Source organism: Fundulus heteroclitus, chromosome 17, assembly GCF_011125445.2.
Source record: "Fundulus heteroclitus isolate FHET01 chromosome 17, MU-UCD_Fhet_4.1, whole genome shotgun sequence".
Taxonomy (NCBI): Eukaryota; Metazoa; Chordata; class Actinopteri; order Cyprinodontiformes; family Fundulidae; genus Fundulus; species Fundulus heteroclitus.
The window spans coordinates 9,634,895-9,659,820 of record NC_046377.1 but is presented as its reverse complement, the minus strand read 5'-3'; the positions used below and the strand labels follow the sequence as shown (position 1 = coordinate 9,659,820).

At 40.1% G+C, this 24,926-nt stretch overlaps 2 protein-coding genes across 4 annotated transcripts in view; one reads left to right on the top strand and one right to left on the bottom strand.

Moving 5' to 3' along the window:
* LOC105931699 (gamma-secretase activating protein) overlaps window positions 1-5,807 on the top strand; it is a 49,547-nt gene extending 43,740 nt beyond the window's left edge. For both annotated transcript variants that reach the window (XM_036148876.1, XM_036148875.1), the window contains 4 exons: window positions 2,000-2,061; window positions 4,660-4,764; window positions 5,003-5,099; window positions 5,207-5,807. In XM_036148876.1, coding sequence (XP_036004769.1) covers window positions 2,000-2,061; window positions 4,660-4,764; window positions 5,003-5,099; window positions 5,207-5,307 — 365 coding nt within the window. In that variant the 3' untranslated portion in view covers window positions 5,308-5,807. The remainder of the gene's footprint in view (window positions 1-1,999; window positions 2,062-4,659; window positions 4,765-5,002; window positions 5,100-5,206) is intronic.
* Window positions 5,808-8,435: 2,628 nt separating this feature from the next.
* Window positions 8,436-24,926, bottom strand: part of ccdc146 (coiled-coil domain containing 146) — a 55,940-nt gene continuing 39,449 nt past the window's right edge. The window contains exons 18-25 of one of the 2 annotated variants that reach the window (XM_036148873.1): window positions 23,585-23,695; window positions 23,348-23,485; window positions 20,385-20,510; window positions 16,269-16,379; window positions 16,032-16,169; window positions 13,093-13,215; window positions 9,212-9,426; window positions 8,436-9,072 (exon numbers count right to left, since the gene is read on the bottom strand). In XM_036148873.1, the coding sequence (XP_036004766.1) occupies window positions 9,226-9,426; window positions 13,093-13,215; window positions 16,032-16,169; window positions 16,269-16,379; window positions 20,385-20,510; window positions 23,348-23,485; window positions 23,585-23,695 (948 nt within the window). In that variant the 3' untranslated portion in view covers window positions 8,436-9,072; window positions 9,212-9,225. Of the gene's footprint in view, window positions 9,427-13,092; window positions 13,216-16,031; window positions 16,170-16,268; window positions 16,380-20,384; window positions 20,511-23,347; window positions 23,486-23,584; window positions 23,696-24,926 lie in introns of both variants that reach the window. The other variant, XM_036148872.1, reaches the window with a different exon arrangement.

Below are 24,926 nucleotides of genomic sequence, written 5' to 3'. Positions count from 1 at the left end.
ACAAAAGTTTCTTTTGTCCCAAAGAGAACAGAAACAGCAGTGAGGTGACTGCTTAAAACGCTCAATCTGAACAGTTTAAAACATCAAAGTGAAAGAAATTGATAGCTGAAGACTTTGAAGTCGTTGGGATCCAAGCTTCACCCCTCCTCGGGGATTAATCAGACATCCGTGTGTCCATTCAACTACCATTTACTTTATTTTTGGTAATAGGCTGCTCAGGTGTGAACTTTCCACTTCTAATTACACGTATGAACTCAGCAAATTCTCCCCCCAGAGGACGAGTTTTCCTTTAGGCTGGGTGCAGACCTTGGATTCCCCCCCCCCCCCACACACATTTTACATAATTACCAGCACAAAGAATCTGGTGTCCAACGTGCTGAAGGGAATCCAGTAACATGGTATTCAGATGAATTTATGATTAATTTCTGTGATGTGAGAGTTTTCAGGAGCTAATTTAGATACAAATGCAGGAAAAATGGAAAATGTGTGATGCTGCTCTCATGTCAGGGTTGTTTGGAGATGGCCAATAGGTGACAAGTTACCACTGATCCTAAGAGATTTAAATAATTACAGCCTAATTTCCAGACAGGCAAGGCTGGCTAAAGTATTTAAATATTTTATTAAGGACCAACTGAAGCATTTTCCCTCATAATATTTTGACTAAATTTCAGTTTGGCTATTGTAGAAATACAGCAGTGATTCTGGTTAGAAATTATATCAAGTTAATAAACCACAATATGCATCTTTGTTGGTTTAAGTCAAAAGGTTAAAAGACTTGATTCCATAACATTCAATGAAATGGCCCTGGAACACTCTGGAAATTATTTAGAGCTCATTTACAGCAAACAAATTATACATCAGAACAACTACAACTCCAAAAGGTGTTAATAAAGGATATATTTTAAAAACAATTTTATTACGTCTTTATAAATGAGTTGAGACAGAAGGAACTGATGGTAAAAATTAATCTAAATACCGATGACACGTTTTAAGCACCAGCGCTGTCCTTAAATCTAGCTGTGGAGCTTCAAGTCTGCTAAAACTAAAATAGTTTCTGAACTTGAAGATTAGATTTATAGCTTTCTTTTGTTCTTGTGGTAACCCTGTAAGGCCTGATACAGATAAATGTGAGGAAAGTTCACATTTAAAAAGAAGAAAATCTTTTTGGTTGCTTTAAAAATAAAAATAAATAAGATGGCTGGCTTTCAGATTTTCTTTGTATAGTAATTGATACGTACGGTTAGACCAACAAATTACATTTTCTGTATTTTTCTAAAGGGTGTATAAAATATATTCATTTGGATGTTGTAACTTGTATGTTCAGAAATATACTGAGTTTGTTGAAGAGATAGAGGTCTCAGAAATATATAAAAAATTATACATTTGGAGTTATAGGTTCATGGGTCGTAATTCTTCTTTTGATATTCTAGATTGTATAAGCATCTTTGCCTTATGTTATGAGATGGGCGACCACATTTTGACACACCTGAGACTGTATTTGGCCCTTGGTAGCATAGAAAGGTAGATAATCTCAACTTTGATCTTTATGCTGATTCAAAGAGCCAATTTAAAGAACTTTATTGTGATTATATTGTTTCTAAACATATTTTTCCCTTTCTAATAAGAAGACTGGACTCAGGAAAGCATGCTGAATTAAATGAAACAAACGCTTGCTCAATGACGTGTCATTTGAACTTAAAATAGCCTTTTTCTTTCCTGCTTTTCCTCTTTGAGAGGGATGCGCTTAATGTTTTGAAGCTTGAAAAGTCTCATGTTATCAGGGCTTTCCTTAAAACTGCTCCAAAACAGCCTTGTAATTGATTTCTTCAACCTTGCACTGGGAGGGAATTATGTTGGATTTAAATTAGGATTTTACGTATTTAGCATCTGCCAAATACATTTTTTCCATTTTTTATTCCCTTTTTCATTTTGATTATGTATCTAAATCGCACCTTCCATTCTAAATAAATAAAAAAAAATTTCTTCTTCTTCTGTTTAGATTTGGACAACAGTGAAGCCAACGAGCGACTGAAGTTCAGCATACTTAAGAGACTCCCTGAGGTATTGCTGTGTAAAAGAGGATTTTTTGTTTGTTTAGAAATTAACGCTTTATGAGAAAGGATCAATCCATAAATTGTTATGTCTAGAATGACTTCAACCTCTGTAAGTTTAGCATGGAGGAGGTCAAATAATTTTCTTTCCCAAAACTACTCTGCAGGAATGAAGTAAGAGTCTGGTGTTATTTTAGATTCTTGCTCAGTTCTATCACAAATACTTGCGTGACCACCTGGTGTAAAGATTGGGGCAGGCTTTTTGGAGATAGAGGTGGCTCTGGCTGTTCAGGCTCTTGTGTAACCTCCATGTGTTCCTGTGCGTGTGTCTTTGTTCCATCCGCAACGTGATCAGAGGAATGTCCAGTGTTTTGTGTCTATTTTCCGTTTCCTGTCAGACTTTTGCTGGGGGAGTTTGGTAGGCAGGAGAATATACTGAGTTCAACACACACACACACACACACACAGAGAGTATTGGGGATTTTTCTTCACTTTAGGGTATTTGAACCTCAACAAACCGATCCAACTTCTAATATACTCGATAAAATATGTTTAACCACAGCTTTGAGGCTACAATGTAACCTTTAGAATTGCTTAAACAGAAATAGTGACATAAAGAAGAAAAGGTAGATCAGAAAAAAAAAACTGCAACCATTAAATAGAGGCGCTTTGGATTCTTGACGTAGGCTATATGGCTCCTTGCCAAGGGTGGCATCAAATCAATGGCATGATTAGTACTTGTGGGGGGAAAAAAATTAGTCAGCTGCCCTAAAAACTAATTCTCTAACATTGTTTTGCCTTTCTAGTTAGTTGGGAATTGCTGTATTATTAGCATTACCTGCCTGTGCAGGACTACAAATATTTTGCCCGTTTTCTCCCTCACGAAACAAACAGGGTCAATGATCCCTTGTTCTGAGTTGTTTTCAAAGATGCTCATTAAAATTTAGTGTATACCTAATGACTCCAAGCACACTGGGGGAGAGCTCTCATATTTGCTGCGGTGCTTGCTAACATTTAAACCTTTAGTTCTTCGCATCACTCTTTTTTTAGTTCTATCTAAAATAAGGAAATTTTGCTTATTGCCGCTTTAAATATTCTACACCAGAGAAGCTATACACACACTCTTTTGGTTTTTGGTGTTGCTAATGGCTACAGTTGTTTTGAGGTGTAGGGACTGCTTGACTTGAAACTTTGTGATGTACAAAGCTAACTGGTTTTTATATCTTTATATTAACTTGGCAGAAAACGAGAAAGTTGGATGCCGGTGCTCACCCAGGGCACAACAGAAAAATGAAGGAAAACTCCAACAAATAACTTTGTTGGAGTTATGGAGTAAGGTGGACCTATAAAAAGGTCTCCTTTTCCACAGACAGGTTTATCAGAAAGAGGACTTTCCAACAGAAAACTATACAAGCTTTAAAGCAAGGTTCTATCATAGATGGACAGGCATCAGGGGAAGAACTAGAGGAGGTGAGGACTGTGTTCACTGATAATTACTGCTTAGTTGGCGATACTTGCCTGATATTCAGAAAATATCAGGCTCCTCTTCTCAGAGGAGCCAAATGTAGGTTGAAGGTAACCTGCCGAATTAGTCTAAAACCCCAACAGTGGTTTATCTGTAGAGAGGTGTGATTATTGAATTGGTAGCAGGTTAATTGATTGACTGATGGGGAAACGGAAGCAGGAAAAGAAAAAATGCAATGGGAAAATTTTTTTTTGTTGTATTTGTCACACATTTGCTACGTCAAGAACTCTTAAGTGCTTGGTACATTGTAAAACCTAATATGTTGCCTTTTTGTTTGACAAATTCAAACAAAACCCTTAATATCTTGCTCCTGTTGTGCAGATTTACTGCAAAGATAACATGTTTTAATATTAGAAAAAAAGGCAACACTAAAATCCTGACTTGCATAAAATAAACTGTCATATTCATCATCTTCATTGAGAGGTGCATAGTGCAAGTTTTGAAGTTAAAGATTTTATTTTCCATACATGCCCTTACAATTGTCCAGCATGTAGAATGAGTTATCATTAAAAACCGAAATGATCCATGTTTAAGCTAATTTAGAATAGTGAATAGGTTAAACAGTTTGGAGTACCACAAATCTGATTCATAATAGAATTTTATTTTTTAACTGTACAGCCTGGTGAATTATTTTGCCCTGGCACATTAGACAGTTGAACTCCAACTATTGAAATGTTGAAAAACCCATACCTCCTTAAAAACAGTAAAGCCAGCAAGAAAACAAAGTGTTGAAATAAAAACTAATAAAGTAGACTGTTTTTTTTTGGTTTTTTTTATTAAACTTTTTCTCTAACATATTGAGGAAAAAAAATGAGCATCCTATTCCACTATAGTTCCCCTTTTTGTGTGTAGGATTTACAGCCGTTATGCTTTTTCTGAACACTAAAAATAGTACAATTTCCCCAGAATCCCTCATTAGCAGTCCACCCTTGGACAATGCTGTTGCTTTCCATGTGCTGAAATAGAAAGGGACAGCTGTTTGCCGCCTTGGGGGAATCAGTTTTTTCCTCCCCCAGTTCTGGTGAAAGCATGAGCTACATGCCTAAAATGTAAAGTATTTTTTTTTGTGTGTGTGCTCTACAGCCTATGGAGCAGAGGATCTACCATATGTGGGATCATCCTGTCAGCTCGGCCTCAATCTCCAGAGATTATGTCAAGACGCTGCTGGAGAAACACGGCAAGAATAAGGTAACACAGAAAGTGTGACAGATGCCGCGTGCATTTCCTTGCAGAACGCCTCATGGAAAATATATGCAACTGACATATCAGGAGCTAGGAGTTGCCTAAAGACTGAACCTTCAGCCAGTTTTATCAGGAAGACGGGTTAAGGTGACTTCTCTCGGGCGTTGCTGCCGATGTGTTTGAATGTGTATCTCAGAAAAAATAACCCTGCTGTTGTGCCTCTTTCAAATCTGTTTCTCCTCAGGGATTTGCATTCACTGGGAGAGACAAACCTGGCTTCAAACCCGAGTTTCTGCCTCTTACCTATCTGGCAAAAATGCTCTCTGATATTGAGTCACAAGGTAGAGTATACCACTATATCCAAAAGGATTTTTAGATTTTCTTTTTTTTTTTTTTTCAACTGAGGAGCAGAAAGTGAAGATGGTTTCCTGTCCTAACTCTCGAACAGCCCTGAACCCTTTCGAGGAGAAGGAAAACGTGGACGCGAGGTTTGTGGAGGATTCGGCTCTGCTGCAGACTCTGATCCAGCTGGGCTACGAGGAAAAATGATGCGAGTGGAAGGGCGATGAAGGACGAGAGGCGGATGGAGAGAGAGAGAGAGAGAAACAGATGATGAAAATCAGTTTGGGGAAGAGCAAATGTCTAACTGGGCCATGAAGGCATGAAATGGATTGAGGTTGGAAATTGAGTCGAGTGTAAAACTCATAAACAGGTTCTCACGGTTTGATGAAAAGTTAATGTTGGTGCGGAGGGAATTTAGGGAGACTCTGTGCTTTTCAGGGGGGAAAAAATATCAATGATCAAAAGCTACATGAAAGTGCATCTCAATAATGTAAAAATATCATTGTAAGTTAATTTATTTCAGTCGTTCAGATTAAAAGGTGAAAATCATAGATTCATAACAAATACAGACTGATATACTTAAACGATTTATTCATATTGATTTTACAAAAATGAGTTAAATCCCAAGAAGTTGTAATTCCTGACAAATTTTTTAGTTTTTCACAAACTGGGCACACATATTTAACTCAAATCTTACAAAAAAAAAACCTGTCAAACTTGACAGTTGTCCTGAAGGCAGTCACTGCCACCATCCAGAAGACCAACAAAGATCATCGTCGTCAACAAAGAAGCTGGTCATATCCAAGCCTATTAATGAAAAATTCAGTGGAAGGAAAAAGTATAGGAGAAAAAGGTGCACATGACAGTAAAACCTGCTTTCTTGAAGATATTTCTAAACTGCAGAGTCAGCGCCGCCTTCCATGCTTTAGAAGGCAACATGCTTTTTTGACAAACAAAAATTTACAGAAAAACTCAACGTGTGCAATGAATCTATGTAAAGTAATATAACTGACTTAGTGACATAAATTGAAATTATTTACAAAAATCAAATGTTAAATGTAAATAATTTTCTTATTGGAACATTATTGTGATTTATTGAGCAGCACCTATACAGTCAGGAATGTGAAACTTCCCTTAAAGGAAAATTCCTCCTTAAAGCTCAAACCTCTAGGCTGCTATTTATACGAAGAAAGTTCTAGCTGCTGCGTTTCTTCTCCCAACTTCTTTCTGTCCTACAATTTACGAGCATCAAATATTGTTAACAGTATTTATAAATCAAACATGCTTTTCACCCCCCCTCCTCCTGTGTTTCCTGTAATGCTGCTGCAACCCATCAGCTTGATTACGCGCCGACAAAAGGTTTCGCAGACAGAGAGGCTCGATACGGTCTGCTGTGCATTAAATCTGAGTTCGACACTGATTTGTGCGGGAGCCTTGGAGCAGAATGTGTAAACATGGAAAGCAGAGATTCAGAGTTTTGCACAAGGTACCTGAGCCTTAATTTGATAGAGCAGGGTTAACGGTGAGGCGGCAGCATCTGGTCTGAGTTATCAACCCTCAGTCATAAGGGAGCTTTCATTGTAAAGGTTTGTTTTGTTGTTTTTTTCATGGTGCGATTTAACTTTTTTTTTAAGTGTTTGTTCCTTGATTATGATTTTTTTTTTTATTATCAGATTTTATTAAGACCATGAATGCTTACCAAACTGGAATTTAAAGGGACGTTTTCACTGTTTTCTCTGGGGAAAGGATACGTTTGGTGGCATCAACATCTTTAGCTGCTGTTGAGACCAGAAATTAATTGTGAAACAAATTCAAATATACTGCTAAAAATAAATAAAAATAACACTTGGAGTTACATTGTGTTGTTTAAATGTTCTCTTTATTTTTTTGAGCAGTATAGATGTTTGTATATGTATATACATATAAATAAACGTTTATATACAACCACTATGGGCAAGCATCTCAATAATTTTGGACCATTACTGATTAATGGAGGCCATGCTTTTCCTGGATAATAAAAAGTACACAACATGCCAGAAGGAATTTTAAAAACAAGAATTGTTGAAGTTGTTAATTTTTATCAAAGCTTTGAATAGGTTGACATAAAACTGGCTTCAAAGCATTGTTCAAAAATTTAAATGGGATTGAAATCTGGACCATTCTAGAAGCCTAATTATCCATTATGGAATCAGTTTTGATGTTCAGCTAAGTTGAACTATCTAATACAAACGGTCCACCTCCTCATATGAAAGGGAATCTTTTATGGTGTTCAAGAACAACCCAGAAACCGCCAAGGCTGAAGCCTAACGCACCAGAAGATGCTGGGAACACCAGTGTCACAGTTTACTGTAAAGTGAGTTATCCATTGCCATTCACTAAGACAGCACCGGTTAAGAAAGAAGTATTTGGCCCAGAACAAACACCTTTAAATTCAGCTAGGATTTGCAGCTGCCTAAAACTTGGTAATACAAACCAAAAAACTGAGGTATCTGGGTTCGGTCACACAAGTATGATAGGAGATGTAAAATAAGCAAAAAAAAAATGTAATCAAAACAAATCCAAAAACAAAGAAACAGAACAGGCTGATGTTTTCAGACCTGGGAACACCATCCCACCTGTCAAGCATGGTGGTGCCAGCATCATCCTGACGGCCTCTTTTGCTGCCCTCAATACAGATGAATTTGCCTAAATGTTTGGAATAATGAAGGAGGGGGTTTTACTCAAAATCCTATACCCTTAAATAAAGAGCAGGTATTTAAAACTGACACAACATTATAATGATCCCAAACCCCCATCAGTAGAATCACACACGTAGGCTGACATCAGGCTTCTGGAATAGGCCAACCATACTGATAATGTGAATCTGCTCATAAGCCCAGTCTGTAGCAGGAAACGAAAACACATTTACATGAACTTTACAACATACAATTCCCATAAACCTTGTACAAAACATTCCCAGATAATATGATCAGCGATTTCTCAAGTAATTCCTCACCCCGTTCTTTCCTTACACACCGATGACGTTTCAAATTAAAATCGTACATCTTCAGAAAATGTTTCTACTTTAAGCGAAAACACACGAGTCCTTTCCCGACTAAAGGCCTCCCCCCGCACTCTGTCAGGCTGTCTGTGTTATGTAGCAGCCTAACAGTTTGGGGCCAAGTTAATCTGACAGCTTCCAGTGTGAGTCTGCGATGGATGATCGTGCACACACGTCTTGTCTCTGGGTTTCTTCCCAGGAAGTTGACTCACGCTGCGAGCAGCACCAGTCAGGGTTAGCACGGTGCGCACCAGCTGTTTCAGGTTTTTTCCTGCTGCACTACTTTTTATAAAAATTTTTTTTTTTTTTTACACACACACACCAATTAACTTTAACCAGCCATCTAAGACGTTTGCATACTGATTTGCCAAATTCCTGGCTTTACCAGAAATTAGTGGGATACATTAATGTTGGACCTTTAGCTGTTTTAAGGAGCTTTAAAGAGACTCGACTCTATTTTTGTGTGAAAAGCCCCCAACTTTGAACTCTCCAGCCAATTTACAGCCCTCCTTTTTTTTTTTTTTTTTACTTTGAATCTCCTCTACTGCCTTCTCTAACTCGCCATCCCCTTCATTTAAATTCTCCTCTCTCTTTGTCATTCTTCATGCTCTTTTATTGCTCCTGCTTCCTCTCCAGATTTATCATTTTCAAGCGTTATGCGGGCTCTCCCTGGTCCTCGTGTGAAGCCTGAACCCATTGCAATCTATTTAAAGATTACGACCGTGAAGGGTGAAACAACAACAAAGCTGAAGAATGTGCAGAGATATTCTAGTAAATTAACCTCATCTTCGGGGGGGGGGGGAAAGGGGGTCCGAGCAGGGCGGCTGTGTTGCCGGGCAGTGTGGTGATTATGAAATCATACTAGGGCACATTATGTAAAAGATACAGTCATGTTTCCCCCGGACCCCTCAGTCAAGCTGTCAATTACAACACTGCAAACAGAGATTAGACACCGCCAGTGAATACGTGGATACAAAGCCATTGTAACCAGATGCAGGTAAAAGTGGTGAAGCTGCATAGAAACAAGAGAATGATAAAAAAAGTGGCTCAGATTAGCAATTTTCAGCATACGTGTTGGATGACTTCTAAATCTCCAAGGGTTTGATTGTTGGATTGCGGTAATGCCTCATGTAGGCCCCTTGTGGGGAGGGTTTGATGGGCGGGAAGCGTCCGAAGGGTACGGGCAGACCGAGCCGGTCGTCCTGAGGGATGTACGCGTTGGGGCGGGCTTCTGCCGTGGTGTGCACTCCGTTTGGCAGCTGCCTCCACTTACTTTCCTCAGCAAGCTGCACACACACACACAAAAACACACACAGAACCATACACCAGAAGCACTTTTCATATTTCTTGTAAGATTGTGTGACCTTGAATTTCAGACTTTAATGCTTAATTCCTGAATCTTAATCATGGAAATGGAAAAAAAAACAACAACAACAGCAACAACAATGCAATTTACTTTATGAAACTCCAGAGGAAAGGACAAAACGCTGAGTGCTTGAACAGAAAATAACGAGTTAGAGATAATGGTGGTGGTTCTTTTGAATGCAGGCTTTTGTGTTTTGGGAAAGGAGCCAAAGTCAGGTGGATCCTCGGCCAACGACCTGAACAGCTTTTTTCTCAAGCAGATGAGTTTTACCGAGAGCACAAGCTAGGTTAACTGGTAATTAGTTAACAAAGCAGCAAAAACAAATAATCTATGGTCCTCATGGCTCTTTGGTCAGTTGATCTACAAGTGTTTGTACCAAGTGTAGGATCTGCAACTGTTTATTAGCATTGTACCTAAAGCTGCATGTAGCACGGCCAGCTCTGGATTGTAGTAAGATAGCTTTGGTAGTGTCAGAACTGAGGGATTTAGCAAGTATCTGAGCTTTATTTTAAGAGATTATTAGGATTTGCTTTTACAAATCTAGAGGGTGACTAAGAAGAGACAAAGCAGCCAGTTTTAAAAAAAAACAAAAAACTAAGACAACTAAGCAATGTGAAAAGTTGGAATGACACACTGCAAAAAAGAGAGTGCAAAAATATCAAATGGCTACATGCTGACTCAGCCGGAAAAAGACAGATCTTTTTAACTTCCCAGGTTTTTATTGTGTAGCTGACTGGCCAGCACGCCATTCCATCAGGGGGTTCTGTGAGCAATTACAAAAGTGAAACAAAACAAACTTTCAGCTCGTAGTAGCGTCGCCTCCCACCGAGCGACACGATGTTTCCCCGCTGGCTGAGAAGGAAGAGACGAGTGTCCCGTGCCGGCGTTGGACGTCACAACCGGAGAGGAGTGTACACCCTCCCTCATCCTGTCCATCATCATGGGAAAAAGTGAGATCCCTTCCCCAACAAAGTGGATGAATTGGCAGCACCGACCCAGCGTCAGCACCCTGACCGAAGAAGCAGTTTGGTCACTCGGAGATGTGACTGACTGGCCTAACTCTGGACACACGCTTAAACATGGGCGATTTTCACTTCCTCTGGGCTGACAGAACCCAGGAGGTCTGGCTGCGTTTGTGAATGGTAGATGGTGCAACTCTGGGCATTTAACGATCAAAGAGACGATCTGCAGTAAGGATATTGAACTCGCAGCTGTTGGCATCAGGGCATCCCATCTACTGCGGCAGTTTCCAAACACTGCAGACTCCAAACACTGCATCCCCAGGCCCTTTTTCTGACATCCTCACCTCCAACCATTATGTTACCTGCTGCACCACAGACAATAAAACTTAACTGGATCGACTCATTGTATGCCAACACCGAGGCGGCACACGGCTCATAACCCTCTGCCTCCCCTGGGCGCCTCGCATCATAACAATGTTAATCTCCAGCCTGTGTGGAAGCCCCTTGTACAGGGCAGCAGCTTTGAGACTCACGGTGAAGAGATGGTCTAAGGAGACTGAAGAAGCTGTGGGGGACGGTTCAGTGCTCCTCATGGAGAGGACAATCCCTGACTACATCACCGACGACATTAACTTTTGTGCGAACAACACTGTGGCCCTCATGAAGTTACAGGGTTTCTCCGATAACAGGCCTAAAATAAAGGCTCTCCTGAAGGAGAAGAAGAAGGTCTTCAGATTTTGAAACAAGTAGGAGCTGAGGGTTGTGCAGAAACAACCGAGAAGGTGGATACAAAAAAAACAACACCTACAGGAAGAAGGATGGAGGACCAGTTGCAGCAGAACATCGTCATTGGAGTTTGAAAGAACTGAAAGCACAATTTTGGGCCACAAACTCCCAGGCTATTGGAGATTTAGGGTGGGTGAATGATCTGAAGAGGTTTCTCAACAGGTTTGATCAGACACTGCCTCCTCCCTGAGCCCGGCCACCCCGGCAGCGCTTTGAAGACTGCCTTCTTCCCCCCCCCCCCTGAAATTCACATTTCTCGGCCACGGCCCATCTCCAATGTTTCAGAGGACCCGTCTGGCAGCCCCCCCGTGCCCTACCACCATCACCGTGTCTCTTTCAAACACTTCAGGCGAAGAACGAGCCGCAAAAGATCAGGGAGTGGTAAGCTGCGGGAGAGATTCCGCTCCAGGCTCCTGAGGGTGCTGCGCAGGTCAACCGTGAAGCCTCATGGCATACATCTGGGTTTGTGTGCAGCATGCTTGTGGTCTCAAGAGATGCTAGCTGCCCTTTTCCTGACGCCTTGACCTGTACAACTCCGGGACGGAGGTACTGTCAACCCCGACGATCCTCTTTGCATACCTAATTGTTGTAGTTTGGACCTGTCCTGTTCTGTGGATGAGCCAAACCCTACAGTGATGGATGAACAAATAATTGCCTGAATAATAACAAGAAGATAACAAGCCTCCTGTGATAGGCTGTACTTTTTGAGTTGCTGCAGGACCAGCTCAGAAAGGGTGTTTCATAGTAGCCAGAGGGGATCCACAGTAGACAGCGGTGCGTGGGGTGTTCTTTGGTTGGGTCATCTACCGCCCTGTTTGTCCGGTAAGTAAAAGATTTTCGTGACCACAGATGTCAGGCTGCAGTTCTGTATTCATTTAATCCCTTGACTTACTTATTCACTTAGTAGATTAAAACCTCCAACCCCCTACAGTTCCAATTTATTGGTGAATGTGTCAATTGTATTGTGCCTAATCTATAGCCTTTGTAGTTTTCCTTGTTTTATTCAATTGTTACGTTCTGTTTGATCCGAATCCATATCGACGACCACAGGTTCATTTATATCTGTCCAAGAATTTCACCGGATGGCAAGATTGCTGTTTTACATGAACAGTCTTATTTCAGTGCATATAATTGGCTTGAGCTCTTTTTAATTGCGGCCGAAAAAGTTATTTCCGGCTCTTTTACAGCCGATTCCATGGTCCAGGGAACAAAGACGGTGCAGGGCACAACTGATTCGAAGCCAATGTGGGTGATGGATCAATGTCTATGGTGGACCCCCTCTGAGCAGAAAGAAAAAGATCTAGTTCAATTGTGTTCGTTTCCTTTTGTCACTTCCTTCGATTTCCACACCCCAGCAGCATGCAAATGAACTGCTGCTAAATCTCACTGCAGAAAGGTACCTTTATTGCTGTGTGCACAAAAAGCATGGAACAACGGCTTCAGATGTAAAACAATTGAAAATGTCCCAAACAAGCCTTTTTTCTCTACTTGGTATCCAATTTTATGTGTTTGGCCTTGTTCTTCCAGTATACTTTCTTTTTTCTTTGTTTTTTGGAAGGGGAGTAATTTAGTTTTCCACCAGTGGCAGGAAGCAGGAGACAGCTGGAGAGTTTCGATACACATGTGATCCTTTTACACGTACCCTTCTTTTGACCCCCCCCCCCCTTTTTTTTTCTGTTAGGATTATTTGTGTGTTGAAAAAGATTTATTTGAAATATGCAAAAAACTTTCCACCCAAAGAATCTCAATAGATGCCTAACAATGGCTTCTGTTCTTTCTTCAATACCATTTTCTTGCTCCAAAGCTTGACAATTAACTTCTAACAAGGGATTGTTTACCTTCTTCTTCTCTTCTTTTTCCCTCTGCCTCCTCTTTCTGTCTCTGAACATCCTTCTCCACTCTTCCTCTAAGTCGAGATATGGTGGTATGCCCTCCGCATCCTCCCCCTGGCAACCGGCCATCTGAGAAAAAGCGAAAACAAATGAGCAACTTTGCATTGCTTTCACCATGCTTGCACTCTAATTGTCCGACTTAGCTTTTGGCCACAGCCAAAAACAAACTGTAGTATCAGAATGTGGGTAACGTTGCACCTCTCCATCTTTTACCTAAGGGTTCTAGTGGTGTGCTGCAGGCGTGCTTCAGCACAAGCAATTCTACGGGGTATTAACACAAATCTCTTGAAATATTTAGAGCGCATGTAGGGAATCCACAAATGTCTACTTGCTAAAATATTTATAGCGGCAGAAAGCAAACACTGCTTGAATTTCAGGATTTCTTTTTAAAGCAATGATTTGAATGCTCTCTTAGCTTCCCTTAGAAACGTTCTTACCTGAAGTCAACAGAAAGTGGTTCTTTGAATGCGAAAATGGGAAATAATGAGCTTCTACAGTTAATAACACCCTAAAAGTGATGTTTGCAAAGTTTGGATTCCAGGTTTTAAAATACAGCCTAAATAAACCATGATATTAATTTACAGGGTTGTTATGCAAAGGTAGCCCAAAGATTACACGTGGACAGGACTCTTAATTTTTATTTTACTTTTTTACTTTTAGTTTAAACCTTTGCAAACTTTAGCACTGTGTGGACAACGACAGTGACGGGGACCTCGTCTGACCTTCAGACCTTTCTCTTTTGTTTCCGGCTGTTCCGATAAAGCAGCCGCCCGCTTTACAGTCAGTTCTGCCGGATTGGCCATGAAAACGTCATCACTGTTAAGGATGCTCATCTGGACCCGAGTCTGCTGAAAACAGTCAGAATAATTGATGTTCCTATGGTCTCCTTGGAAAGGAAGACATTTATAGTGTCCTACAAAAGCACTCATGCCCTTCAAAGGTTTCACCTTATGTCAAGTTACGACCAAACCAGCTCAGTCAGATTGCATGGGGAGCATCTATGTTCAAGCCTTGCCACAGATTCTCAAATGTATTGCGGCGTGGACTTTGGCTGGACCATTTTAACAAATAAATATATTTTCCTTCAGTGTTTGCAGCAAGCTGCTGCCTATCTTCTATAAGTCTGTTGTGGAGAGTGTGACCCCTTCTGCCATCATCTCTTGGGAGTAGCAGCATCACTACTCCCAAGAGATGATGTTGAGTCATTATTAGTGACTAATAATGGCTTAACAAGCTAATAAAGATGCCTGGCTCCTCTAGAACCACTCGAGATGATGGTGCAAAGAAGCACTCTTCATAAAATGAAGAACATTACAGACAATTCTTTGCAGACAATTCTTCATCAGATTGCCATACAATCTTCAGTCAGAGGCTTCTTCAGATTTGCTGGAAGACAGAGCGCTACAGAAGGTCCATCCTGCACACTGCCATTTATAACAACTCTGCAACAACAATGCAGCAACGATTTATTTCCCTTTGGGATTGATAAAGCGTTTTTGAATTGAACTGCATGTTTGGTGTTGTTGTGCTGCGGCATGTCGAACCTCCGCTCCAGCTTTAAGTCTTTTGCAACACCTAACAGGTTTTCTTTTCATCTTCGGCCATCTTCCCAAGCATCCCCACAGCATGATGCGCATCACAATATTTCAGACTTCAAAGGGTTCATTTTATGCCATTCAACTTTGGACTCATTTGATCAGATCAAATTGTCCCACACCTTTCCTGTGCCCTTTACATGATGTGCGGCAAACAGGTTTTTAGTGGTTTGCGTCTTGTCCCTCTTCCAAAAGGGAAATCTTTTGGAAAGAACAACTGATAGATGTGGTATGTTAATATGTTCCCACCTGAGCTACGGATATCTGCAGCTCCTTCAGGGTTACCATGCACCTCTCCGGTCTTTCTCTGATTAATGTCCTCCCTTGTCCAACCGACCAATGGAGATGGACAGCTATTTCTTGATAGGTTTCCATGTTGGACTGGACATTGCTCTGTGACATGTCAAAAGCCAGATATAATGTTTTTTTTAACCTAACCATGCTACCTACCTCCCTGACCTGTCCGCTGTGTTCTTTAATTTCCCTGACGATACGTGTTCACTAATGCTCTCCAACAAACCTCTAAGGCCTTCAAAGAACAGCTACATTTATGTGGATATTTAATCATAGTGGTAAAGGTAGAAGTTTATCATTTATTAACAACGTAACTCATCAAGTCAATGGATGGTACTAGATTTAGTTTGGGGGGGGGGGGGGGTCAAATTATACACAATTAAGCACTCATGTCTATAGTTCATCACATAAAATCCCATAAAAGGTCAAAGGGTTTGTGGTTGTAACGCAACAGAAAGGTGGTAAAGGGGCTTGAACACTTTTGCAAGTCGCTGTGATGCATTATTTACTGAAGCAAAAGAGTACATTGGTGAGAAAAGCTCCGATTTGATCTTCTTTCTCACATTATCTGTAGGTTTGTGCACCACTGCTTCCTGCAAGTTATAAATAAAAAAAAAGAAGAAAACCAGAACAGCGCTGCAGTCACTCCAGTCATGTAGGCTCAGATGATGACAGCTTAATGTTAAACTTGGAGCTTCAAAGTGGCTGTCCAAAAACTGAAAAAAAAAAGTGATGTCATGTGGACCACATCCATCTTTTATGTCTATGCTTCTGATGAGTCGGTGACAGGGATGAGAAATACTGACAGAGCAAAAGAGAGATAAAAGCTGCAATTCTCTTAAAAGTCACATCGCAATGCTCGTCACAGGAGACTGCAGTCTAATCTATACACTATACATCTATAATGTTCTGACATTAGAAATGTGTTTGTTTATAATCTATGTATAGAAGAGCTGATTTCTTTTAGCTGATATTTAAGAGGAGCTTCCAGGCTACCTTCTTTGCCACAGAGAGACTGTCGAGCCTGCAGCTCTCCGCCTGCTCCTCCAGAGGCTTTGACAGCCGGGTCACCTGCTCCACCAGGAGCTCTTTCTCCTGCAGCTGACTCTCACGCTCTGCCAAATTCACCTCCAGCTTCAAGTGCACACAAACAGAGAAAAATTAGCTGCATATCCGCAACTTAGCTTTTGAAATTCATGAGGCGATATTAGAAGTGAAAACGTTAGCATGTACCTGCTCCATTTTTTTGATGAGCTCTGAAGCTGGTGGATCTTCGCCCTTTAACTCCCTGTATTCAAGGGTGTGATTCACACTTTTTAACGTGTCTTCTCTGGCCGCTGACAACTAAGGGATGCAGAAAATTGTATTTTAATGTAAAAAACCCCCACAACAGGTTAACATTTATATGCTTGTATTATTGTAAAAAGAAGTAAAAGACTAGTTTCTCCCTCTGTTGAGTGCTTTCCCCTGCGGAAATTGAAGCTACTTATTGCCCTGGGATTAAAAAAGATAACTAAACTCCACACCGTTCTTTGCTGACTGTGGCGCATGGATGGGAGCTTCTTTGCACTAGGTGACAAGTCTCTGGAAAGGTGTGATAAAGAGAACCCAAAGTTTAAAAAGCCATGCGATCCCTCAAAGGGATTAAGCTTTTTGTGTGTTGACATCCGCCGAAGACAGCAGAAATGGTGGAAGCATGTCTAAGATAAAAAAAAAAAAAAACGTTCCTACACATTTTTCATTTTAAAAACCCCTACTTTTCCAGACTTAATTTTTTAATTTTCTTTCTTTTAGTTTTTATCCAGATACAGTGGTATTCTAACTGCTTAAATAGGGCTTCATCACCTGTAAGTTCACAAAAATCATGAACCAGAACGATGCCTTAATTGGCCTCCCACTTTTGGAGAGCAATTTTGAACCATCTCATATTTCAGCTACATAAACTAATATAGATCAGCAGTTGTCTATAATTACTCTTGTCAAATAATGACCCAAACTTTCATTAAATTCAGATTATTCAAAGAACAGTTTGTGAACACTTGCAACTTAAAACAAAACAGCGGGTTTAATACTTTGTCTGCTATTTTAACCCGACACAGTTTAAGAACCACAGGTCCAGTTGTCCAGGGTCTAAAAGTCTAATGAGATGGGCCTTTTTTGATTATTGAATAAGGCTGGATACACTCAGTAATTTAAAAATCTAAACCTGATTGGGTAAAATTCAGTGCAGTGTCATGTGGCCAGACAAAGCTAAAATACGTGATCTAACAAATCGATCTATAAAGCACTCAGTTTAGCCTTGGTAGGATTATGGTAGGATGGAATAATCTTTTCCTTTTCATACTCAATGTTATTTATTCCAGACTTATCACAACCTAGAAACAATTAAAGCAAATCCTATACTCCGCCTCCACATATTTTTCAAAACTGAGCAGGAACCCTGGAGAAAGCTGTTGGAAGATGAGTCAAAAGAGCAGGGGAGAGAGACAGGAGAGGGCCAGGGTGGACGTTTTAGATTCAGGCCCTCGGCTCACACTCTTAATCCAAACGTGCTTCAGTAAGTCACAGAGTGAGACAGAGAGATGGAGGAGGTGTAAAGTGCTGACATGACTGAAAGGTTAACTGTTTACATCAACAATAGATGCCAGGGAGTCACACTGCAGTGTTAAGATAAGCTAAGATTACTTTATTGTCCATCATGTTTCTTGAGACGGAGATTCGTCTTTGACATCTGGCAGCGATTCATATATATAAAACACATACTATTAATATTGCAGTGTTAACATTGTAATATTATATTAGAAATCAATTAAACCAAACTAAGTACTCTGCAGCATTTCTGATGACAACACAAGACAAACGTTTATAGCATTTGATCTAAATCAATGTTCAAAAGAAGTTTGTTAGACAAAAGTATTCAGTCAGCCAATCACATGCCAGCAACACAATACGTTTAGGCATTGAGGAAGAATGAAGAGGACTTTCTAAAATTCAAAGCAGGCATCAGAAATGGTAAAAAGGGGGATTCAAGGGGGATACATCTACTGTATATAAATGCAGACTGTGGAAGAACTGCAGTGCTGGTATTATTGGACCTGAGTGCAGAATTTGATACCGCCGATCACTCCCCTCTGTTTGAGACTGCCTGGAAAACTGGGTCGGCCTTTCTGATACAGCACTTGTCTGGTTTAAATCTTACTTAAAGGACAGGGACTTTTTTGTGTCAGCAGGTAACTTTACATCAGAGATGACAAAAATCACGTGTGGTTCCCCAAGGGTCCATCCTGCATCCCCTCCTATTCAATATCTGCATTTTCCTTTTAGCTCAGATCATAATAAAACAACATCAGTTACCATAACTATGCAGACGACACACAGCTCTACATCACCATGTCACCAGGTGACTATGAACCCATTCAGGCGCTGAGAAGAAATCAATGCATGGATGTGCCAACATTTTTACAAGTTGAGTAAAAGCAAAACTGAAGTAATAATATTTGGACCAATAGAGGAGAGATCAAAAGTTAGCACACAGCTTCAGCTGCTTTAACTAGTAACCACAGATCAGACCTGAAATATGGGAGTAGTGATGGACTCAGAACTGAACCTCCAAAAGCATCTAAAGACAATTACAAGGTCGGCTTTGTATCACCTGAGGAACATTTCTAGGATTAAAGGACTGATGTCTCAGCAGGATCTGTAAAAACTAATCCATGCGTTTATTTTTAGTAGAATTGATTACTGCAACAGTGTTTCACAGGTCTGCCTAAAAAGTGGATCAGACAGCTGCATCTGATCCAGAACGCTGCTGCCTGCATCCTCACTAAGACTAAGAAAGTAGAGCACATCACCCCAGTTCTAAAGTCCTTACAGTGGCTCCCTGTATCTCAGAGAATAGACTTTAAAATACTTCTGTTAGTCTATAAATCCCTAAATGGCTTAGCACTTAAATACATCACAGACTTGTTATCAGTGTATCAACCATCCAGACCACTCAGGTCCTCTGGCTCCAGCCTGCTCTGCATACCTAGAACCAGAACCAAACACGGAGAAGCAGCATTTAGTTCCTATGCTCCACTTATCTTGAACAAACAGCCAAAAGTCTGTAATAGTGCAGAAACCCCGAGTTCCTTTAAATCAAGGTTAAAAACCTATTTGTTTAAAATTGCCTTAAAATGTTAATGTTCAATTTAAACTGTTGTCGTTCACTGAAACATCACTAGATTAAGTTTGTAGTCCAAACCAGAATTACCTACTGCTACTATTCCACTGCAGTGTACTTTCCTCTGTAATATTTTATTTTCTTATTTTCTATTCATGTACAGCACTCTGAATTGTCTTGTTACTGAAATGTGCTACAGAAATAAACTTGCCTTAAAACATGGCATGGTTGTTGGTGCCAGATGGGATGATTTGAGTATCTCAGAAACTGCCCTAGGCAGCACTAGGATTTTCATGTACAGCCATCTCTCGGGCTTACAAAAACTGCTCAGAAAAAAACATGAGAAAAAAAAATCTAGCGTGTACAAAACACATGTTGATCTCAGATAATCAGAGACAGATTGATTTTAGATAGAAGAAAAAACGCAAAAAGAAGCTTAAATTATCATTAATTACGACATGTCAAACCTTGAAGCAAAAGAGCTACAGCCGCAGATGACAACACTGCGGAGCCACTGTTGTCGGCTTAGGACGAGAAAGTGAGGCTAGCTTTCTAAACTTACCGGCCAGGAAGGTCTGTTGACTCCCAGTATGGGAAGAAACCAAAGAAATGAATCCTTCGTTTCTTTTTCCAGACCTTAAAGGAATTCTTACAGTTGTCATGGTTACAGGGATCACTCAGAACATAACTCTTCGCTTGGTTACCAACCTCTGCCTTTTTTTTTTTTGCTTTTTCTCACACTGAGATATGGATGAATCAGAGAAGAGACTAATAATCACATTCACTCCGATCCCCGCACGGCTAATGCTCGTATGACAGCACAGATTTATCCACACAATTGACATCTTGCTGCAGTGCAGTTGCTAAATATTAATACCAAACTCCCCGATGCTCTCACTTTCTATGCAACCAGCACTCATTTCCCTGCTCCTATACAGCCTTGTTGTTTTTCACCGTCACTGTTGAAATTTTGATAGCCCCCTTTGATTTTCGATTTGTTTTTACCATATTTACCTTCTGAATTAGTTTCACTTTCAAAATAAGCTGCACAAACACCTCTAAAGTGATGAAGAAGACTCTCGGAGAACGCTGTTTGGGAGGAACAGGAATAATAGGAAAGAGGAAGACTGAGGCGTGAATTTGCAAACTTGAGCCCAGAGTGAGAGAAACGGGGGACCTCGCCTGACCTGCAGCTCTTTCTCTTTGATCCGTCGCCGTTCCGACAAAGCGACGGCCCGCTTCGTGGAGAGCTCTGCAGAAACGGCCATCAAACAGAGGTTGATGTTAATGATGTTGGTCCGGGCCTCGTTCAGCTGGAAACATGCAGCGCAAAAAAAAAAAAAAAAAAAAAGAAACACGTGCAAGGAGAAGGCAACCGTTAGATTCCACGTGCGCTTGATGATGTAGGCAGAGAAGTCATCAGCATTTGTTTCATTCTGAGCTTATTGAAAATAAAGAATGGCATTTACAGTACCGTGCAAAATTATTCATACCCCTTGACATTTTTCACATTGGGATATTATGCGAAAAAAACAAAAAAAAACAAAAACAAAAGAAACAGAGTTCTGGCTATTTATCAAGTAGAAAAGGATATGTGGTTTTCAAAGCTTTTCACAAATACAATATTCTCATTTCCACAATGGCTCAAGCTCAGTCAGGTTGAATGGAGAGCATATATCAACATCAACTTCAAATCTGGCCAATCTGGTCAACTGGATTTAGGTCTAGACTTTGACTAGACCATTCTAAAACATGACTATTTAATATAAAACCATTCCATTGTAGCTCTGGGTATATGTTTGTGGTTGTAAGTCTGCAGGAAGGTCAACTTTCATGCAAAACTGAATAGTCTCTCTTGCTGGTTTGACCTGGATCTTCATTCATCTTCCAGTAAGCCAATGGGTTTCCTTGCCCCTACTGAAGAAAAACAACATCACAGCCTGATGCTGCCAACACTGGGTATCGCAGAGGGGATGCTGTGTAGAAGATTACACGTTGAGTTGGTTTTCCACCATTCAGCTTCAGCTTAATATGATTGCTTCACATATTTGCGTTTTCTCCTACATCTTTTCTTCTCGCCACTCTTCCAGAGGTACAGGTTTGTGGAGTGCAAAATTAATAGATGCCGCTTAAACTGTTCCTCCTTTTCACTTGATGGTTCTTTAGTCTCCCCCTCGCCTCATGTTAAGAGTCTGGCTGCCATCTTTAATCACGCTCTATCTTTTACCACTCACATCAACAACATCACCCGTTCTCCCTATTTTCATCTACGCATCTTCGTCCCCCCCTTACCGTGGATCAGTTATTGTCCAGAGCCTTGTCATCTCCTGCATTGATTACAGTAATTATCTTCTCTTTGGCCGTCTTCAGCCAAGCCACAATTGGTTCAGAATTAATGCCCTCCCTGACACCTTGGGGGCACCTCAATCCACTGTTTAGAAAAAAGGCCTTAAAACATTTCTTTTTAGCAAAGCTTTTTGTCCCCTTTAGATGTTTTTTCTCTCTTCTAAAAGTAGCTTTTTTTATGCTTTTCTCTTTTTTACCTGTAGCACTTTGAGATCTTTTTCGGAAAGTGCAGTATAAATTAAATATATTATTATTATTATTCTTACTACTCTTTCCCGCACCCTTAGATCCTCCTCTTCTGTTCATTTAACTGTTCCTTCTTCCCGCCTCAGCACCATGGGGAGCAGAGCTTTTTCCCACTCTGCTACCTAACTCTGGAATTCTCTCCCTCCAGACATAAGCAATACCGACACCCCCTACTGGTTCCAGTCTGAACTCAAATTTTCATCTGCTGAAAAGCGCATACTCTCTGTGATTGCAGGTTCATTGTAACTCTTACTGTTTGTTGTTTTATCTTTATTGTTCTACTTGTCCTGTACAGTGTCCTTAAATTTTCTGAAAGGTGCTTTTTTAAATAAAAAAAATATTATATATATATATATATATATATATATATATATATATATATATATATATATATATATATATATATATATATATATATATATTGTTATTATTATTATTATTATTAACTTTTCTCACCTGAGCTGGGCTCAGAGTTACCATGGGCCTTAAGGCTGCTTCTGTTATTAATAATTTCAAAGGCCCAGCCTGTCAGATGTACCATCCGAAATTCTTCCCACTTTGAAGTGATTCACTTAAATAACCTTTTTTTCCTGAAGTGCGTTGAGATGTGTTGTGAATCGTCAATATATGGATAAACTTAATTGAATAGTTTGAAAAGTGCTCTAAGCAACGTTCAAAGCTTTGTATCTTGTTTTGCAGTCCAGCCTTGCTCTCCACAAATAAATACCCCTTCTGTATTCAGCGTGCTGTTTCTTCACAAGTGTTGTCTTACAAAGGTGCGAGGCCCTTGCAGAACAGCTGGATTCATAATAACTTTAAATTACAAACAGTTGGACTTTATCATTTGCTGATTAGTTTACTGAAAGGAATCAGTTGCACTAGATTTAAATACAAACAGATCTCAGATCTTTACACCCCAAAGAAAATTTAAAAATGGACCCTTATTGTTCTTCCAGTCCACAATTGCACATTGATGTGTTGTTCATCACATAAAATTCCAATACAATATATCCAAATTTATTGTTATGTTCATACTTTTGACAGCCGCTCTAGTGCATTATTTATTGGAACAAATGAGTACATTGGTGAGAAAACGTTTAGAATATACTTTCTTACACTTTCTGTACTCATTATTTCCTTAAGAGTTATTTTATAAATGTTATAGAAAAAGGAAACAAAAAAAAAAACAACAGGACTGCAGTCACTCCAGTCATGTAGGCTCAGATGATGACAGCTTAATGTTAAACTTGGAGCTTCAAAGTGGCTGTCCAAAAACTGAAAAAAAAAAAAAGTGATGTCATGTGGACCACATCCATCTTTTATGTCTATGCTTCTGATGAGTCGGTGACAGGGATGAGATATACTGACAGAGCAAAACAGAGATAAAAGCTGCAATTCGCTTAAAAGTCACATCGCAATGCTCCTCACAGGAGACTGCAGTCTAATCTATACACTATACATCTATAATGTTCTGACATTATAAATGTATTTGTTTCTAATCTATGTGTACAAGAGCTGATATCTTTTAGCTGATATTTAAGAGGAGCTTCCAGGCTACCTTCTTTGCCACAGAGAGACTGTCGAGCCTGCAGCTCTCCGCCTGCTCCTCCAGAGGCTTTGACAGCCGGGTCACCTGCTCCACCAGGAGCTCTTTCTCCTGCAGCTGACTCTCACGCTCAGCCAAATTCACCTCCAGCTTCAAGTGCACACAAACAGAGAAAAATTAGCTGCATATCTGCAACTTAGCTTTTGGAGCTCATGAGACGATATTAGAAGTGAAAACGTTAGCATGTACCTGCTCCATTTTTTTGACGAGCTCTGAAGCTGGTGGATCTTCGCCCTTTAACTCCCTGTATTCAAGGGTGTGATTCACACTTTTTAACGTGTCTTCTCTGGCTGCCGACAACTAAGGGATGCAGAAAATTGCCGTTAAAGTCAAAAAGACACAACAGGTTAACTTTTGTATGTGTACGTCGTTGTAAGAAGCGGTGAAACTCTCGTTTATTCCTCCTTTGAGTGCTTTCCCCTGCGGAAATTGAAGCTACTTATTGCCCTGGGATTAAAAAGATAACTAAACTCAACACTGTCCTTAACTGGATGTGGTGTGTGGATGGGAGCTTCTTCCCACTAGGTGATGAGTCTCTGGAAAAGTGCGATAAGAGACACTAAAGTTAAAAAGCCATGAGATCCCTCAAAGGGATTAAGCTTTTTTTTTTTTTGTTTCTTGACATCCCTTAAGACAGCTGGAATGAAAGGAGGGGGAGCAAGTATAAGTAAGAAAGCTCCAGGAAGATGAGTCAAAAGAGCTGGAGAGAGAGACAGGAGAGGGGCAGGGTGGACGTTTTAGATTCAGGCCCTCAGCTGAGACTCTTATCCCGAAAGTGCCGCAGTCAGAGAGCGAGAAAGAGAGCTGGAGGAGGTGAAAAGTGCTGACATGACTGAAAGGGTAACTCTTTAAATTAACTACAGGAATTCGAGGTGCGAAAAATCATCAACAGATGTCAGGATGTCACAATACTGTGTTTACATTGCAACGTTATTTTAGATTAATTACTCCAAACACTTTAAGCTCCAGCCTGGCGTATAAAACATGGGGAAACGTGTACAACTCCCCCTCCCCCCAAAAAAACAACAACATTATTTTCAAAAGAAGTTGTTTAAGGGAATTTTACTCTGGTTTAACAGTTTCTGAATGCTCATAGGACCAATCATTTCCAATATTGATATTGCATCTGATAATGGTGTTATTCTGGTCCAGACTTGATTGTCCCATGTTGCTACAGATCTTATTTTATTATATTTTACTCTGGATGTTTTGGTTTAGCGCCAGAAATTGGTGTGTGGATGAAAATGGCTTCAATGGGAGACAACATAAGATTGCTTTTTATCCTGTGTTGTGTACTTAGGGAAAAGAAAATTATGTGGCGTTACAGTAATGGTACCTGAAGAGGGAACTGCATGCAGTCCAGCAACAGTAAGGCTAACTGAATGACAGAAGGTTGTTTTTTTTCCCATTTATTTATATATATATATATATATATATATATATATATATATATATATATATATTCTCCACTACTGAGGCGGGGTGGAGAAAAGAATCAGGAGTAATCAGGGGAATTTCAGTGTCAGGCAAG